Source organism: Canis aureus, chromosome 8 (genome assembly GCF_053574225.1).
Source record: "Canis aureus isolate CA01 chromosome 8, VMU_Caureus_v.1.0, whole genome shotgun sequence".
NCBI lineage: Eukaryota > Metazoa > Chordata > Mammalia > Carnivora > Canidae > Canis > Canis aureus.
Genome location: NC_135618.1, coordinates 27,949,186 through 27,964,181, shown reverse-complemented (window position 1 = coordinate 27,964,181; position 14,996 = coordinate 27,949,186). Strand labels below are relative to the sequence as shown.

At 45.6% G+C, this 14,996-nt stretch overlaps 1 protein-coding gene across 11 annotated transcripts in view; it reads right to left on the bottom strand.

Moving 5' to 3' along the window:
- CDC14A (cell division cycle 14A) overlaps positions 1-14,678 on the bottom strand; it is a 250,286-nt gene extending 235,608 nt beyond the window's left edge. For 8 of the 11 annotated variants that reach the window (XR_013384557.1, XM_077905608.1, XM_077905612.1 and 5 more), the window contains exons 1-2: positions 8,697-8,943; positions 6,834-6,924 (exon numbers count right to left, since the gene is read on the bottom strand). Coding sequence is in view for 8 of the 11 variants with exons in the window: in XM_077905608.1 (XP_077761734.1) it covers positions 6,834-6,924; positions 8,697-8,928 (323 nt within the window). In the remaining 3 variants the exon portion in view is untranslated. Of the gene's footprint in view, positions 1-6,833; positions 6,925-7,629; positions 7,785-8,696; positions 8,944-14,152; positions 14,191-14,528 lie in introns of those variants that run through there. The other 3 variants (XM_077905614.1, XM_077905615.1, XM_077905613.1) reach the window with 3 other exon arrangements.
- Between the last annotated feature and the right edge of the window lie 318 nt (positions 14,679-14,996).

Sequence of the window (14,996 nt, the reverse complement as noted above, 5' to 3'; positions counted from 1 at the left end):
TATTTACACCTAAAACTCATGTATTCAAAACAGAGGATAAAAAAAAAAGTGGCCCTGAATAATGCTGGGTTATTTTTGCAAGGTTAGGATGGAAGAAAGAAAGGGAGAAGTGTAAACATATCATCTTTTAAAGCTAAAAAGGTTTCTGAGTTTTTAGAAGAATTCTATGCAGAAACTATCATATATTAAGTTATACCAGTTAAGAAGCAAGAACATTTCCCTAGACAGCCTGCAAAAGTTTTCCCAAGCTGGGCTTCTTTTGTTTTCAACCATCCTATTAATATATAATGAGAATTAATTCAATATCTTTTCTTTTTCTTTCTTTTTTCAGTAGTCCACTGAAAAGATTAAAAAAAAAAAAATTACACCCACAAAGTGGAAAAAAACATTTTCATTCCCATATAGGGCCTAGATATAAAGTTGGTGCACACACCATCAGAGGCACATTTCTTACCAAAGCCATCACCATCCAACTTAGAGAAGAGCCAAGCATGCCAGGGAGGGATGAAGCTGTTGTGCACCCTCCCCACCAGCCTCCAGCTCAAAACAATGGGAACTTGCTGGAAGCATAAAAGCATGAACTCTAGGACCAATACCCATGACTTGAATCCCAGCTCAACAACTTAACTCCTAGCTCAATGACCTTGGGTTCTGCTTTCCCTCTGAGCCTTAGCTTCCTCATCTGTAAAGTGGTAATGATAATGGCACCTAACTCCTAAGGTTGTTCTGAAGACTTGAGCTAATGTGTACAAAGCTATAAATGTACACTGTTTTTATGATTTGACTTTTATTCCCATGGGGAAGTTTTTCTCCAAATTCAACTATATCTCCTCTTATGTCATTATCATTGCAATTTATGGGAGCTGGAATACCAAATGATAGCCCTAAGACTCTCTAAGATCATATATTTGTCTATGTGTCCACGTCCATAAATGGCATTAGGCTTTCCATTAAATAAACCTACTTGCCAGATATTAAAAATTTTTGAAAAAAAAAAAAAAAAAATTTTTGAGAGAGAGAGAGAGAGCAAGCTGGAGGGGCAGAGGAAGAGGAGAGAAACTCAAACTGAGTCCCTGCTGAGCCCGGAGCCTGATTCGGGGCTCCATCTCATGACCCTGAGATCACAACATGAGCTGAAATCAAGAGTCAGCCGCCCAACAGACTGTACCACCCAGGCGGCCCTACCAAATATTAACTTGAAAACAAAAAATTGAATAAAAAGGCTTTCTTCTCACTCAAATACTCCATTCCCACAAATATTTCCAGGCAAGGGAAGTTTTTTTCTGTATTTCTCTCAAAGATGTCCTAGGTTCACATTCTGACTCACATCTATTCTATAGACTATAAAGGAAATCATCCTTTTATATACTATTTTCCAAGAATTTCTGTTTGTATTGATGTCAGGGTGCTTTAATAAAGTTTAAGTGAAAATTGAACATTTGTTTAAATTATTTAAATCTTTAATTTAGCTAATTAGTCCTCATTAAGGCTGCTCCTTCTTTTATGCTAAAACATTTGGTGAAATGCTTTGAGTCACTTCAGAAACTGCTTAATATTCAGTCCCCAGAGTATGTCCGTGAAAAGTTCTCTCCTGCATTCTCAATACCTTCCCTTTGCAAACATAAGGAGAGGAGCGATGAATATGGACAAGGCTGAAAATGAAGACCCTCTACACTCTTCACAGCAAACTGCCTCTCCATGCATTAATGTCCAACCCTATTCCCATCATCATAGTCAAGAGGAGCACACAAAGGTTATAACAAATAACATATTTCATTTTGCTAACTTTTGAGCCAAAAAACTTGAGCCAAGTTATAAAAAAAAGTAAGCCTCTATTTGAATTACAGGGCCCAATTCCAAAACCAAAGAATTAGCCTTTCTGGAGAGTTGCGCGTAATTTGTAGCTTAATCAAATACAGATAAATCTTTGAAAGGCTCTCTTTCTATGGGGCTGTTTTTGTCCTACCAGTGTGTTAGCCTATACTCTGATTTTAATTCTGGTCTGTGAAATCATAACCCAAAGACAAATGTATGGCTTTCTTATCAACCACATTTTACTAAAACTGTTCAGCCCTTTATATTAATGTGACAAATTCTGTTTGAAAATCAAACAGAAAATTCAGACTTTCATTTCTAATAAATAGCCTCACCTCATGGGGCCATGTTGCTAAGTTTTCTCCACTGGCTTCTCAGAAGGTTGCCATTTCAATCATGGTACACGCTATCATCCTCTTAGAACTAACTAAACAACTGCACAAAACAGCTGCGTCCAGAGTACCCACAGCCTAATATTTAAAGAGTCTACTTCCTGATTCAAAAATAATAGTTGCATTTCCAAGGTGATAATTTAGCCAGACAGGCAGCATTTCATTTATATGTTTAGCGAGTAAGTACACAGTCACAAGGCTGTACAAGGCCTGTGTGATAATACATGTAAACATACTCCTTTCCTTAGAGATGTGTACATTATGATTTGACAGTCAAGATTTTTCTCGCCACAAGACACCCTTCAAAGGTTGAACACAGGGGCTTCCAGGGGCTCTGCAGAACCTCTCATCCTACACTGCCCAAAGAAGTAGGGCTGACAAGATGGATTCCTCCCCCTTTCTTCTCTCTCTCCACCCATTTGTCCACCTCTCTGTTTCTTCCTCCTTCTCTTGTTCCTCTCTTCCTAGCCCTGCCTGTGAAATACAGACCTTTATAGCTTCTCTTTCTTCCCCCAATCACATCATTCTCACAGCTTTCTCAACCCTTTGTTGAAAACCCTCCAAATTTAAGAACTTCAAGTCTAAGTGGTGTCCCTTAAATTCCCTAAACTCAACCTGACCAAAATAGAATGGCTGATGTCTCTACTAATGCCACTTCTTCCACCCAACCTACTTCTTGTTCAATTAACGGGCCCAGCAGGCTCACTAGGACCCAGGCAGGCTGTCTTAAGGACTTCTTTGTGTCCTCTTTTTCCTCATCACCCCCCAACCCACCCACCTGATCTGCTGCCAATCACATGGATCCATATCTCTTCTTTCCACCACCATTGCCACCAAGCCTAATCTAGGTACCTATTTCTTCCCCTTGAATATTCCAGAATTTTTCTAAGTGGGAGGCTATTTCCACCATAACCCATCTTAAACAATGCTATCGTATTAACTTTTTAAGCGAAGGTGTACGTACTCCAGAACTAGCGGGCCCGGTTTCAAATTCCAGCTCTGCTATGTCTTCATTGTGTGACCTTGGGCAAGTTACCTAACCTCTCTGTACCCTAACTCTCATCATCTCTGTACACTAAGGATGGTAAGAGTACTGGCCTCATAGAATTGTTGCAAAAAATAAAATGAATTAATGATTAATAGTAGTGGGGCACCTAGAACAGAACCTAGCTTACATTTAAACACTCAACAGGGATCCCTGGGTGGTGCAGCGGTTTGGCGCCTGCCTTTGGCCTAGGGCGCGATCCTGGAGACCTAGGATCGATTCCCACGTCGGGCTCCCGGTGCATGGGGCCTGCTTCTCTCTGCCTGTGTCTCTGCCTCTCTTTCTCTCTCTGTGACTATCATAAATAAATAAAAATTTATTAAAAAATAAAAAATAAACACTCAACAAATGTTTCGCATTACTTCCAGTTAGCCCAAATTCAGCCATACCATGGACTGCCCCAAAACCCACAGAAGAGGGGATCCCTGGGTGGCTCAGCAGTTGAGCACCTGCCTTTGGCCCAGGGCATGATCCTGGAGACCCAGGATTGAGTCCCGCGTTGGGCTCCCTGCTTGGAGCCTGCTTCTCCCTATACCTGTGTCTCTGCCTCTCTTTGTCTCTCTGTGTGTGTCTCTCATGAATAAATAAATAAAATCTTTAAAAAAAAAAAAAAAACCCGCAGAAGAGTCCAACAGCAGACAATGAAACTGCGGATCCCCACCCTAGCATTCAATCTGCATCCCAACTGACATTTCAACTTCATATTGCACATCCCTCAGAGACCTGCAAACATACCAGGCAAACTGGGGGACGTACTATTATTCCCTGAAGCCACTCTGGAGCCTCTTTCCTCTTCCTTGCTGTTCTTGCTTCTGGGATTTCTCCTCTCATCTCTCTGCCTAAAAACGTTAACCATCCTTCAAACCAACTATAACTCCTCTATGAAGCCTTTTCTGAACACTTCAACCAAATGTGCTCCCAACTGCCTGGGACTCCTCTTAGCACAGGAGCTCTGTTAACCTGAAGACAGTTCTCCTTCTGTACCTCTCTGTGCCCTGCTGTCATTCTCCCTACAGGTTTGCAGCTTCTTGAAGGTATTACGTGCATTCATTGTCATCGTATTCTCCAGCACCTAGCCATGTGGAATATGCTGGTGTCACAAAAAAGATGGAATGATGGCTAATCAGAAGCACAGCCACTGCTGTGGGATGGTAGCTGGGCAAGTCCTAACCAAAAGAAGCATATGTTCTGCCCAGACTGGAGTCCTCTCCATAGTTTCAAATGATGTCAAAACTCACAGTAGAAATGGGATGGTCTCTCCAGCAAGTCTCTCTTTATAAGACACCAGAAATACAGTAGAGTCAATATAAGAGGAATGTGATTTTTTTTTAATATTTTTTTTCTTTATTTATTTATGATAGTCACAGAGAGAGAGAGAGAGAGGCAGAGACACAGGCAGAGAGAGAAGCAGGCTCCATGCACCGGGAGCCCGACATGGGATTCGATCCCGGGTCTCCAGGATCGCGCCCTGGGCCAAAGGCAGGCGCCAAACCGCTGCGCCACCCAGGGATCCCGAGGAATGTGATTTTTGTCACGTTTGGTCACCCTATCCTAAAACATCAACATTAAAATACACAGAAACTGTTGCTCACATATCAATACTACAATCAGAAAACCATTGAGCAACTGTATTTAGTGGCTAAATGTAATTTCCTGCTAGATCTACCATTTAGCCAACCCTGAAGAAGCAACTTAGACTTCAATGACGGAAGCTTGTTCCGTGACATATTAACAGCCTCTGGCATGTCCGTCACTGCCGAATGGGACATAATGACACATACACAGTCCCTCCCCTCAGACTCACAAGAGGTCCCCAAGCCCTAACCTCACAAAAAGAGAGCCACAACAATGCCCATTGCCAACAAGAGAGTGAACACTCAATAAACACTGCTAGCAGTGACATCATCCAGGTACAGGGGGGTCAGGGAGCAGGCCTCCCATTCTTCCATTCGGTCTAGGGGCAGAGCTGTAATCTGACACCAGGGATTTAGACCTCAGTGCCACAGCAACTCTGGGCATTCATAAGCAGCAGCAAAGGGTTCTTTCATTCCCACTTTGACTTTAGCCATTCAAGAAGCATCCTGCCTCCAGTACCACTAAGAGAAACGTCCTGAAGACATCAGTTTCAAGAATCCCTATGATGAAGTGACAGTTAAAGATGATTTGCCCTCAAAAGATACACTCTTAAAAATCGAGAATACTCTCACTCTTTAAATGCCTTGGTGGTACCCACAAATCCTTAGGCAGATCGGCCAAAATCCCTTTTAATGGGACAAGTCCTAGGAAGCTTACTAGAGTCACTACGGTTCACTTAACTATGTTCATTTAATTGCATGTTTGGTTAAACAACAAGAAAGTCAAATTAAATGTTTGAGTTAAAATATACTGGACTACTCTGAAACACCAGGTCTTTTAACAAGAACACAATCAAGTCAATTCAGCCTTCTTATTCCTTATTATCTGCCCCTTTTATTGAGTAGATTTATCTCTCTTTAATTAAATTTTTATTGCCCTTAAAGTATTAAGATATCTTTTTCCTGTAAACTAATTGCCTTTCACAGAAAGCAGTTCCCTATTCTTGATTTGACACTCTCAAATCCTAATCCCACAGAGGTAAAGTAACCAAAGGCCATCAGCACTCCCATACCACTTCCTCCAAGACAAAGAAAGTAAGTCTCTAAAGCCTGGGGCACCCAAATGGAACAACTCAATTTCTCACACAGGTAAAACCTTACTCATACATATGACTTGGGTACAGCTACCTCCAGCTAAGCATGTCCCACTTTCCAAAAACGAGCTGCAGACACAAAAACATCCTGTGAGACAACAGAAGCCTTGTGAACTGTAAAGCTGAAGCACCTGTAACACGCACACTTCCCTGTACTCTGTGGGTGCTCCGTAAATACTCGCAGGCTGATTCACAGGCCAATTACAGAGTCTAGCAAGGAGTCTCCCTGGTCCTACTCTGGGGAGTGTTGGGTATCTACGGTTGCATCTGGTGGTGGAGGCAGGAAGAGCTAATAGAGACAAAGGTCTAAAAGGACTGGGATGCTGACAGGTTCACATTATGTTGACTTCCCCCCAACCCTCCCCAGGTATCTAAATCTTCTAAAAAAAAAAAGAGTAGCTGAAGGGGAGGGGGGGGTGGTTAACTGGGTGACAGCCACTGAGGGGAGCACTTGATGGGATGAGCACGGGGTGTTATACTATATGTTGGCAAATCCAACTTCAATAAAAACAAATGGATAAAGGGCAGCCTGGGTGGCTCAGCGGTGTAGCGCCGCCTTGGGCCCAGGGCGTGACCCTGGAGACCCGGGATAGAGTCCCACGGCGGGCTCCTGATATGGAGCCTGCTTCTCCCTCTGCCTGTGTCTCTGTCTCTGCCTCTCTCTCTGTGTGTGTGTGTGTGTGTGTGTGTGTGTGTGTGTGTCTCAAATAAATAAAATCTTAAAAACAAAAAAAAAGGTATTGTTACTTGCACCAATGGGGGGAAGTGAATAAAACTGCCATAAAGGTGCACAGAGTTCCCTCACCAGAGAGCCAACAAACTGAAAGGTCGAGAAAAAAAAATAGAAACTTACTTTTCATAGACCAGCTCCTCATCGATGGAGAAATAGTGGGTATTTACTGTGCTTTTTGGTCTATTCCTTAAAGTAGCAAAATATAACCGATCTGAAAGAGAAGTTTAAAAGACGGGAGAAACATATGAGACGCAGGGAAGCTGAACGGGGAGAGTGGTGAGAACACACGAAAGGTCAAAATAATGACTGCTTCCCCATTATTTAAAGCCCCCCATTAGCACGTGGAATTCCTGCGGAGACCTGGTCGCTCGCAGAGACCAGGGACCCAAGAGCAGGACAGGGAGGCAAGATCGGGACTAGGCGAGGCGCCCGGCGGGGCGGGGGCGGGGGCGGGGGCGAGGGGGGGGGCGCCGGGCTCCCACCTCTCCGGGCCCAGGCCAGCCGGACCCGCCGGAGCTGGGGGCACCCGGGGAACTGGGGGTGCAAGTCCGGCTCGGAAATCTCCAGACCTCAGCAGCTACAAAAGGGGAAGAGAGAGGGGAGCCTGCAGCTCCGAAGACCTCAAGAAGAGGAAGGGGCGGGGGGGGGGGGGGGAGGGAGAGACAGGGCGGGGGACTGGGGGGGGAGGGCGCCCCGAAAGGCGAGGCGAGAGCTGGCCCAAGAAGACCGAAAAAGCGAGCGGGAGCAGGACCCCAGCGGCTGCGGGCGACTGAGCCCGGGACGGCGCCGTCCCACCCCCGGCGGGAGCCCCCTGCGGAGCCGCGGCGGGAGCCGGGCGCGCGGGCAGCGCGGCAGGGAGGCGGGGGTCCCGGGGCGGGACCGGGGCGGCGGGGCCGGGCGGCGCGGCGGGGCTCACCTTTCATGAACTCGCAAGCCCCGATTAGTTCCCCTGAGTCCGCTGCCATCTTAAGCGAGATGCGCGCGGCAGGGCTGGGTCGCGGCCGGCTGCGCTCCCCCGCCCCCGGGGGCTCCCCCGCTGCCCGGGCGCCGGGGGGCTCGCAGTGCCGAGCGCCGAGCCCGCCCGCCCGAGGCGGCGGAGGCGGCCGGGGGCTCAGCGCGCCGGGCGCCCCGGGGACATTCCGCGGGGAGCCCGCGCCCGCTCGGCTCCGGGCGCACACGCCCCGGGCTGTGGCCGCTCCGCCGCGGCCCCGGCTGCTGAGGCTGCTCCGCCGCCGCCGCCGCCGCCGCGCCAGGGGAACGCAGACCGGCTCTTCCCCGCGCTGCCAGCGCGCTCATGGAGGAGGAGACGGCCGGCCCCGAGCGCGCCCGCGGCGACCCGTGCGGCAGCGGGCAGGACCCGGCGCCCGCGGGCCGGCAGCAGCGGCTCGGGCTCCTCCTCCTCCGCCGCCTCCGCGCGGCAGCGACTCTTCCTCCTCCTCCTCCTCCTCCTGCCCCCCAGGTCCGCCCTCAGACCTTCCTCCCCGCCCTCCCTCGGCCCCCTCCACTTTCACGGCTCCGCGGCCATCCCTTAAAGGGACAGCCCCGCTCGGTCCGCCAGCGGGCCCCGCGCCCCGGTTACCAGGCGCCCGGCGGGTCACCGGGAGCCGGTTGCTAAGGCTTTGTTGCCGTCCACCAATTGCCGTGCAGGAGACGGGGCCCTGGGCCCAGGGGGGCCGGGCGGGGCCTCCGGGCCAGAAACTTATGAATGAGCCCGCGGAGCTGCGAGTGGAGGTGCGCCGGCGCCCCCGCCTGGGCCGCGGTCCGCTCCCCCTGCCTCTCTTTGGGCCCCTCACCCGCCTTCTCCCAAACTCTTGCGCGTGCACCCGCGCACACCCGCGCACACCCGCGCACACGCGCGCACACTTGCAGACCGCCGACCCCCGGGCCCTGCCTCCCGCAGCAGATCTTTCAAGCACCCCCACCCCGCCACCGCCGGCACGTCCCCGGCTTTCTGAAAACGAAGAGTAAAGAAAGAAGCGCCACCTCCGAGCCCAAACGAACATGCACCGGTTTCCTCTACACGTACTGGACTTTGGTATAACTTGTGCTTTGTTCTCTTGGGGCGAAAGGTTCCCATCCGGCCCCTCGCGTCCTCTCGGGGGACCGCCACTCTGGGCGCAAAATCATCACAAATGGGCCGCCCGGGGGGGCCCGCGGCTGAGCGCCGCCTTCGGCCCAGGGCGCGATCGCGGAGCCCCGGGATCGAGTCCCGCATCGGGCTGCCCGCAGGGAGCAGGGAGCCTGCTTCCCCCTCTCTCTGCTCCTCTCTCTGGGTCTCTCTGGGTCTCAGGAATAAATAAAATCTTTTTTAAAAAACCATCACAAATGCCTGACCTTTATTTATATCGCTGGGCGCAGGAGGGGGGCGGGGGAGCGAGGCCCGGTGGGGAGGGGAGGGGAGGGGAGGGGAGGGGAGGGGCAGGGACCCGGCGACACCGGGAAATCCCTCGGCGGAATCGCCCTGCGTGGTCTGAGCTCCAGCGCCGCAGGGAGCGGCTCGTCTCCAAAGAAAGGGCCCCGTCTCGTTTCGGTGAAGCCCCCCGCTCTGTTGGAACAACTTTAACGCCGGGCGCCCCGCGGCCGTGCCCAGCTGCAGGACAGTCCCTCCGATATGAAAATGGCGCTACGGCTCCAGCAGCCGAAGAGCATGCGCTGCGAGGGTGTCTCCAGACCCGGACGGGGATTGGCGCCCGCCCTGGGGAGGAAGGGGGCGCCGCGGAGGGCCGCGGGGGGGGGGGGGGGGCGGCCGAGGTCGGCGCGGCCCTGCCAGGGGCTCCCGGCAGCACACAACAAAGGCAAAGGTGCTTTGGGAAACCTGAGTGGCCGGGGGCTGTTTAGGTCTCCCGTAAGAAAAAAAAATATATGTGTATTCTTTTAGATACTCGGGGAAAAAAACAGTACATCTCCATTCTAATCAAACATGTCCCTGTTAAGAGTCAAAAGTAAAACCTAACATCCAAATCTTTAGGCCATATAAATTTAAAGCTGGAAGAATCATTAAGGAGCACTTCCTAGACCCTGTGCTCGCACAGCACCGTCTATACTCTATCTTCACATGAAACAAAAAAAAATCTGGAGATACGTAGATATAGGTATATAGATAAATATATCCAGAGTTTTTAAAACTGTAAACGTCTTAAAGAATAAAAAAATAAAAATAAAACTGTAAAAGTCTTGAAAGATGAATGGTAACGAGTGTCCTGTGTTGAGATGCAGTCCATGTTTAACAGGCCACTGGCCATGGCTATGGAATTCTAAAGGAGGAAACATCTCAGATATGTTGTCCACATTCACACAACTTCTTGAATTTTGCCTGGTATTCCCCCGGTCTGGGGTCAACCGTCATGTTGGCCAAATCAAATTACTTTATTGAAAATTTCTAACAGATTTTACACGTGAAAGATGGAAAAGCAAAGTGAAAGAATGTCTCAACAAAGTTAACCCCTTTGTTTAGAAGCCTGCATTCATTGAGGGTAATGTTTCCAAATTTGCAGATTTAACATTCGTGTAGAATCTAAATTCATTTGCAAATTTCCTAACAACTTTCATCCCGGTACTGTATTAGAAAAATTGCGTGAAAAAAGAAGTCCTGGTTCTCATTCAACACTTAAACTTTTAATTTTACAAAGTAAATAATTAATGAAATTAACTCTAAATCTGCATTTTCAGAAAAAGCAGCTTTAATTGAACACCCTCTTGTTATTTTCTAAAACAGATTTACAAAAAGATTTCTTTCATATAATTCTCTGGCTTAGAAATTTTGATCATGAAGAGTGAACTGTGACCTGAACAAATAGAAATTCTTAAAAAAAAAATTTAAGATTTTATTTATTTATTCATGAGAGACACAGAGAAAGGCAGAGACATGGAGGAAGAAGCAGGCCCCCTGCAGGGAGCCCAATGCGGGGACTCATCCCTGGATCCCAGAATCACCACCTGAGTCTAAGGCAAATGCTCAACCACTGAGCCACTGAGGTGTCCCAAAATTCTTAGAATTAAGAACTCAAAATTTTTTTAAAAGTTTATTTTTCTTAACATATTTACAATATGGATATTATAATGAAATTTTAAAGACTCTAATTTTTTAATGTTGCATGAAAGAAAAATAAGTGATTATCAGTATGATCAAATCTAACCCAAAATCTGCACAATCTAAATGATATGGAAAATTCTACAAGAAAAATTGTAAACAAGCTAGTGCACACACAGCACATATCCATGTCAAGGTTCTAATGAGATCATAAAACACTTTATTCTCTCAATTATCATGAAGTCAGTGTTCCTATTGGCTGTAGTTTCATAATAAAGGCATGATTTCAGTCTATGGAGGAAGGTAACAGAAGATACTTCTTTCCAATCATCCAACTTAATAGAAGTGTTAGGAAATGACTTTTACTTTAAACAATTATAAGGAAAGATGTTTCACACATAAAGAAAATACAAAGAGAATGAAGGAAGGTAATATTATACATAGAAATTTAACAGTTACATGTAAAAGTGTCTTAACTAAAGCAGTAACTCCTTGAATATTACTTGAATCCTGTCTCTGATGCAGGAAGAGGCAGTCTGCAGACTGAGTGTGCACCTGCAGAGCCGGAAGCTCACTGCAGGAGGCAGCTCCAAAATGTGTCACCAAAATATATCTGGTTTTAATTCAGCCCCTGGAGGCTGCACTGGACACCCTTAGTCATTCTTGAACATGACACCTCTTCAAAACTGCAAAGGCAACTCCCCTGGACCACTTCTTCCTCTCAGTCTTCCCTAGGTCAAAATCCTCACTTCTTTCAACTTTTTCATAAACTACATGGCTTCAAGTCCAGTCACTTTCTTCTCCAATTTGTCTATAAAGTGTGTCCCAGAACTGAGTGCCTGATGACCTAGTATGACTAGTTCTGAGATTGGGAAACAGCACTGATAGAAGATTCAGATGAGAACAAAGGCGATGAAAAACATAAAAGAATTAAATTCTATCATTTAGCTGCAAAAAGAAGGAAAATAGTCTCTCCTGTTGGAGAAGGGCAAGGAAAAAGTTGCTTAGGCTAATCAAAGACCTTATAACTGTGATATTTATATATTCCATTCAAAGTTCCAGTTGTTAAAATATATGATTAGAACATGCTCTTTCAGTTGCTTGTTCAGTCATGATGATGTAAAATGGGCAAATAAAAAATATGTATAATACATACTTTGAATTCTTTCTAAAAATTAATTTTCAGTTTAACTGTGAAACAAGGAGCCATAGAAACCTGTCCTTCTGAGTAATTTGAAATTTAAAGTAATTCGAATTGTATAAATATTTTGGTAATTCCTTGCCTGGTGCCAAAAATAATTTAAAGCAATATATATGAATATCAAAAATATGGAGATAATGTGACTCATGACATAGCTGCCCACAGATGCTAAAATCTTGGCCTAACCCAGCGATATTCTGCATCACAGTGATCACCAATGCCTGTTTAAGAACTCTAAACCAGAATGAAAGATGATAAGAACCAGGAAGGACCTGGGAGGTCAGCTAGTTCCAGTTTTCAAACAGGCTCCACAGAGCCTAAGGTAATAGAGGCCCCACCTGGGGGATGGAAGTGAAGAGTGATAGTTGAGGACGCAGGGCTCCTACAAAATATTTCACTTGTAAAAATGCTGTGGCAGATAGAGGGGGAAAAAAGAGAAGAAGAAACTGTGGTCCACAGTGACTTTCTGAAGTCACATAGCTGATTGGTGGTAGAAACAAAACCAGTATTCATTATTTGCTCTAACACCAATAATCTTTTCTCAATTTTCTCCTAACTTAGTTCATCTCACATTGTTCAGCTCATGGGTTCTTAAACTTTTAAGCTGATAAAATGTCAAGCAATGATAATGTATATGCCTAATATCTTTTCTTCAAATTTTTAGAGACAATATTGAAATAATTTAAGCTCAGAATGGGAAAATAAATGTTGCATTAGGAGACACCTGGGTGACTCAATGGTTGAGCATCTGCCTTTGGCTCAGGTCATGATCCCAGGATCCTGGGATCAGGTCCTGGGATTGAGTCCTGGGATCAGGTCCCGCATCGAGCTCCCTGCATGGAGACTACTTCTCCCTCTGCCTGTGTCTCTGCGTCTCTCTGTGTCTCTCATGAATAAATAAATAAAATCTTAAAAAGAGAGAGAGCTGTTGCATTATCTGCCATTGCTCTTGTTATCTTATTGTCATATGGCTTCTATAAAAATCTGAATTATTTTTCCACTATTTATTAATAGTATAACCAATATTCTACAGAGCATAGTTTGAGAAATTTAGCGAACACTAAATATAAGAATTCAATAATAATCTTATCCTTGACTGATGCAGCCAGTAAAAACTGACATAGTTTTAGAAAGTGAAAGTTCCACGGCTAGGTCAATATACTTAACATGCTCAATTTATTGTCCAATTTGTTACATTTTTCAAATAGGCTAACAACTCAATACAGTTTTAAAACTTACTGTGCTTGGGGCATCTGGGCAGCACAGTTGGTTAAAGGCTTGACTCTTGGCTGGTTAAAGGTCTGACTCAGCTCAGGTCCTGATCTCAGAATCTTGATCTCAGGGTCTTAAGATCAAGCCCCATGTGGGGTTCTACACTCAGCACAGGGTCTGCTTGGACCCTGTCTTCATCTAAATTCACACACACACACACACACACACACACACTCACTCTCTCTCTCTCTCATAAGTAAATAAATCTTTTTATTTTTTTTTATTATTTTTTTTTTATGGGGCTCGATCCTGGACTCCAGGATCACACCTTTTTTTTTTTTTTTTTTTTTTTTTATTTATTATAGTCACGAGAGAGAGAGAGGCAGAGACACAGGCAGAGGGAGAAGCAGGCTCCATGCACCGGGAGCCCGATGTGGGATTCGATCCCGGGTCTCTAAGATCGCGCCCTGGGCCAAAGGCAGGCGCCAAACCGCTGCACCACCCAGGGATCCCCAATAAATCTCTTTTTAAAATGTACATAATTTATTCATCTCATTTATTTGTCATTTCTACTCTTTTTGGAGAGGAAATAAAGAAGTGAATGTTTTTTCTCCAAAAATATATAAAATAATATTCCATGTACCACTTCTCACCCCCCTCACCACCATCTCAACTAGTACCACCCTCATCACCATCACTTTAGTGACACGTTTTGAGCTCAAGTTTACAATATTCCCTCACATGTCCATTTAATATATGTCCCTACTATACTCCGTACATGTTTCTATCAGGAAAATAATAAAAGTTAATAGTTAAGTTTCATTGAAAAATGCTGCACAGCAATTTATACCTCAGTTCTCACATCAATTGCCTGTAAGATATTATCATTATTATTCCCATTTTATGGATGAGGAAACTGCCAAAAATAGATGCTCAACAAATCTGTGAAACATGAATAGATAAATGAATAATTAAAATGTTGGGAAATGAACTCACCTGAATCACTTGAAAATGTAAAGCAGTTCCTTTGCAGCCTGGAGTCATGGAAAAAATACTGAGTTTATCATCAGAAGCTGGGTTTCAGGCTTCACTCTGTCACCAACTGTGCGTATTATCTTAGACTGTTTCCTCTAGCATTAAAAAGGGATTATAATAATTTCTAACTCATAGGAATAATAGTAGAATTAAATAAGAGTGCCATGCTGTGATGCTATTGTATAAATATTTGTTATTAATGCTAAAGCTTATTTTAAATACAAAATTATTTCCCAAATTGGATATTCACAAGCCTCAAACTATTATATTTCTTTGGATCTACATATTTTTACTTAATTTACTCCTAGCTAATAACATAAGCAAAATAGACACTCACAGAGAAGTTCTTTTTATCAACTGAGGACATCCCTACAAGGTACAACTTAACTTTGTCTTTCATTTCTGACTGCCTGTAGACATGATATTATTTCTCGAATGTGATGGGGGCCGAGGACCCCATTCAGGCATCATCAGTGAATTCCTGAATTATCCTTGCTCTGGCTCACATTCTTTTAATCATTCTGTTCCAGAAGCCTGGAACACAAATGTTATTCCCTGCGGTTCCCATGGGGACTCTAGAGGCCCTTTTGGAACTCTAGGTTTCTAGTGCCCACTCCTGGGCAGAAACTCCAGGAGAAAATAATCATTTCAGGGATCCCTGGGTGGCTCAGCGCTTTGGCGCCTGCCTTTGGCCCAGGGCGCGATCCTGGAGACCTGGGATCGAATCCCACATCGGGCTCCCAGTGCATGGAGCCTGCTTCTCCCTCTGCCTGTGTCTCTGCGCCTCTCTCTCTCTCTGTGACTA